Genomic DNA, 3,875 nt, shown 5'->3' with positions numbered 1-3,875 from the left:
CCACTTATTGGACGATTAATCTTACACTTCAGGCAGGAATAGCATTGTAAATAAAACGATAAAATGGCACAAAAACAAGCAACAAAACTTTGACGGGCCAGACAGCTAAAAAATTAGCTGTTCGTCGCGAAGTTCAGGGAAATAAGTAAAACTTTTCCAAAAAACTTTAAAAATACTGAGGGAAAAGTGGCGCCTCCTTTAAAAATACTGAGGGACTCCAATATTTACATGCGCGAATATGATGAATTTTGAAAAAGTTAGTTGGCTTTCACAGCAAGGTGGCAGTAAAAGAATCGATAGAGATGATTATACTACAGCATGAGCCATCAAAATATAAGGTTGCGTTAAATATAAGATATGTAAACGCACTGTTCACTGTTTCAAAATTCAGCCGAGAAGATGTTGGTGATGGGACGTTTTAGGGAATTAAAGCCGTGCATAAAAGATATTTTTGACTAATTTAGCTGTCGGTATTTTCAGTTATTGGGGAATCATGAATTTATTCACGAACAAATGGACTGGAACCAGTTTAGTTGGGAATTTATTGTAAACTGAATGATAATAATTCAGGATGGAGTTTGTTACCAATACTTTTTTGTGCATTACAGATGTTGAAAATGAGGAAAACTTTTCATAAATAACTCGTGACAGATTGAGATGTTTTCGGAATATAGTAAGTCAATTCTAGCTGTAATATACAAATAGTCCTTATGAAACACTTTAAGTTCGAATATGACGCAGAAATACCAGTGGGTGTTACTTTTGAGATACTTTTTACTCTAGAATTGAAAAATGGATCAACAGTCATTTTTGTATATAATTGGAAATTACTATTAGATGACAGAATATGCTTGTTTACCACACGAGTTTAATGACCGGAGATTATATTGATATAAATTTTGAGGTCACTGAACAACTTGAATGTTTCTTATAACCTGAAAATGAATGTGGTTGTATCTGAAACGTCGTTATTGAATTGTTATTGCTTTCTCAAACTTTCTCTTCGATCTTCCAACGTCAACTAAAGAATTGTTTTGCGACACTAAAATTTAAATCAATGAACTTTCTGGTCATTAATTCATTAATTGCACGTGTGTAAACCTAAAATTTAGGAAATTTTCCGAAGTTTTCGATATCCACAAGTGATTTTAATATAACACTTTTAATATTCCTTCTATACAGCGATGCTTGTGTTACACAGCTAGAGTAATTTAAAAGCTGCGTTTAAACTCCGTGGACTTCAGTTGTAGACCGCATCCAAGATATCATGTTAAGTCCCGACTGCAATTAAAAAATTTGAAGATCACTCAACTTTCATTGGAAGCAAGTATTTGATAAGTAAAACCGTAGTACTTCTTGTGATATTATCTATTTATTTTGATACTTAGTTTGTAACTGAAGGAGATCATTATCGTTGAATTTTATTTATGAATTACCATTTAAATTTGGAAATCAGGTTCAACTAGCACCAGTAAAGCTCAAACTTTTTGATTGCTTTTTACCAGAATCAAAATTTTGCGACAAATTCTCCGAACTTTCATCTTGGAATCTGACAAACTGAGGACTGCCCGCGGCAGAGAACCTCAGGCGTCGTGCCACGCAAGGGGAGTTTGAGAGGGGTGGTCTGGTTGGTAAGGCTTCGCAAGAGTAGGAACCGCTCAGAGCAATCCTGTTGGGACAGTCTGACGGACAATGAGAAGTGTCAAGTTGTACCGGAGGATACGCAGGAATGTGGTGAGGATTTGACACAACTTGGTCAGGAGACGAACATGCGCGACGCCCGTGAACAGGGGTGTTAGGACTGCTGTTCCATGTTCCTTCGAGTGGTTCAGCATAACGAGAATTGCGTGGCTGGTTACTAGGTAATGTTGATCCGACAGCAAGATGATTGAATCTTCTTAAAGAAGGCACAAGAGTTGTGTGGTATTCAGCAGTGCCGACCGTATGGTTTAGGTCGGGCACGGGCCCAAAAGGAAGGCCACTGAAAAGCTTTCCAACGTTACCAGGTCCAACAACGCCTTGGGAAGCGTTCCTATTTACAGCTAAACACTGGGTGCACGGCGCAGAAGCAGGGACACGTTGTAGCGATTCTGACGGCATTTTAAAATTAATTTCAGGTTGAATTGAGTTTTTCCTAAATCCAGGCTTGGGTGCCGGACTTCTAGGTGTTGGCAAAGGGATCATTTTAAAAGACTGAGTCCTCAAGAGGTTCTGTCGGCTGTCCGTCCTCCCGTCTTCTTTTAGTTCTTGTAGGTCGGCCGTCGAATCTTCGGACGCACACTTGAGCAATACTTTGGCACGGTGTATAGCATCGTTATTTAAAACTCCTGAAGAAGTTTGTGCTTCCTGAGACTTTCCTGAAGACGTCGTGACGTCATGTGTTGACGCCACGTCTGCAAATCAAGTAATCGGCGTCTTGTTGCCATAGGAGTACACGTCAGAACCTCCGTAGATGGTCTCCTCGTGTTCGTCATCGTCGTCATCGATGTCGTCGCCGGCTTCTGACGCCTTCTTGCGGATGGGCTTCGTAGAACCTTTGCACTTGAAGATGAACCTCAGTTCCTGTCGCAGAACCTTCACAAACGGGATCTGAAAATGGAGTAGCAGGCCAGTTTTAACAAAATAAATATTAACCAGGGTCCGTTAATTGATGAAATTTGGGTGCTAAATGCAAGCTGAATAATTTAATGCAAGCGAACAAATGAAGATGAACGTAGAAATAATTGCAAAACAGTGAGTAAATTGAAAGACAATTTTACCATAAAAATATGGGCCATTCATAGTGAACCCAGTCGCTATATATTCGAATTGTTTTAGGCCAAAAGAAGCTCCACTAACTCTTTTCTAGTGGCAAAATATAGGCCATTGTAATAATTTGTCAAAATAATTACGACGAACTTTGGATTCATAAGTAACAATGATTTGATACACTTTTCTTTTCCGATTAGTTCACTTAAATAACCTATTAACTTGAGTAATTCATTAACTATTAACGACTAATTTGCTTTAAGACATTCCCAACAATAGAAAAAGCTGAGTCTAAATTACAATATAAGCTTGCGATAAACCTCATAAACTTGCTCCAATGAACTGCAAACAACCATCGATACACATAATTCACTGACCTTAACGTCTTCATTGACCTCAACGTCTTTACTGACCTCATCGTCTATGGATAATGACCTCACCGTCTATGTATACTGACCTCATCGTATTCACCGACCTCATCTTCTTCGCTAACCTCTTCGTCTATGGATAATGACCTCATCGTCTTTGGATAATGACCTCAATGTTTATTTATACTGACCTCATCGTCTTCACTAACATCATCGTCTGAACATGCTGCCATCATCGCCTGCATTGACCTCAGCGTCTTTGCAGAATGACCTCGTCGTCTATGGATACTGACCTCAACGTATTTACTGACCTCAATGTATTTACTGACCACAATGTATTCACTGACCTCAACGTATTTACTGACCTCAATGTATTTACTGACCTCAACGTATTTACTGACCACAATGTATTCACTGACCTCAATTACTGACCTCATCGTATTTACTGACCTCATCGTATTCACTGACCTCATCATCTTTGGAAATATTGATGCACTCCCCCAGGAACTCGAAGATGGCGACCACGAGCGCCAAGCCCATGCCCCCCAAGAGGACCACAAAGACGCCACCCACGTTGCTCAGGTTCAGCTCACTGGCCATGCCGCCCCCACTCGCTTCCTCCTGCCATAGACACGTTTCTTGTTTAGTATAGATGTCATGAAAACGCTTCTTGTTTATTATAGATGCCTTGAACACGTTTCTTGTTTATTATAGATGTCTTGAACACGTTTCTTGTTTATTATAGATGTCTTGAACACG

At 39.6% G+C, this 3,875-nt stretch overlaps 1 protein-coding gene across 1 annotated transcript; it reads right to left on the bottom strand.

The window, feature by feature from the left end:
* Window positions 1-1,112: 1,112 nt before the first annotated feature.
* LOC108678219 (glutamate receptor ionotropic, kainate 5-like) lies at window positions 1,113-3,763 on the bottom strand. Its single transcript, XM_018166585.2, has 2 exons — window positions 3,585-3,763; window positions 1,113-2,589 (listed from the first exon to the last, which is right to left on the bottom strand). The coding sequence occupies exons 1-2, from the start codon at window positions 3,714-3,716 to the stop codon at window positions 2,401-2,403; spliced, it is 321 nt and encodes a 106-aa protein (XP_018022074.1). The 5' UTR covers window positions 3,717-3,763; the 3' UTR covers window positions 1,113-2,400.
* Between the last annotated feature and the right edge of the window lie 112 nt (window positions 3,764-3,875).

The sequence above is a fragment of the Hyalella azteca genome, unplaced genomic scaffold (genome assembly GCF_000764305.2).
Source record: "Hyalella azteca isolate HAZT.00-mixed unplaced genomic scaffold, Hazt_2.0.2 contig5263, whole genome shotgun sequence".
In the NCBI taxonomy this organism is placed as follows: domain Eukaryota; kingdom Metazoa; phylum Arthropoda; class Malacostraca; order Amphipoda; family Hyalellidae; genus Hyalella; species Hyalella azteca.
The sequence above is the reverse complement of the archived record's forward strand: the minus strand, read 5'-3'. Positions and strand labels throughout refer to the sequence as shown.

Bases quoted from the DNA above. Each gene is read 5' to 3' on its own strand.
- LOC108678219 (XM_018166585.2), bottom strand. From the start codon at position 3,716: ATGGCCAGTGAGCTGAACCTGAGCAACGTGGGTGGCGTCTTTGTGGTC. The intron at 2,590-3,584 runs GTCAGTGAATAC...CTCCATTTTCAG, and splicing joins ATATTTCCAAAGATGATGAG to ATCCCGTTTGTGAAGGTTCT.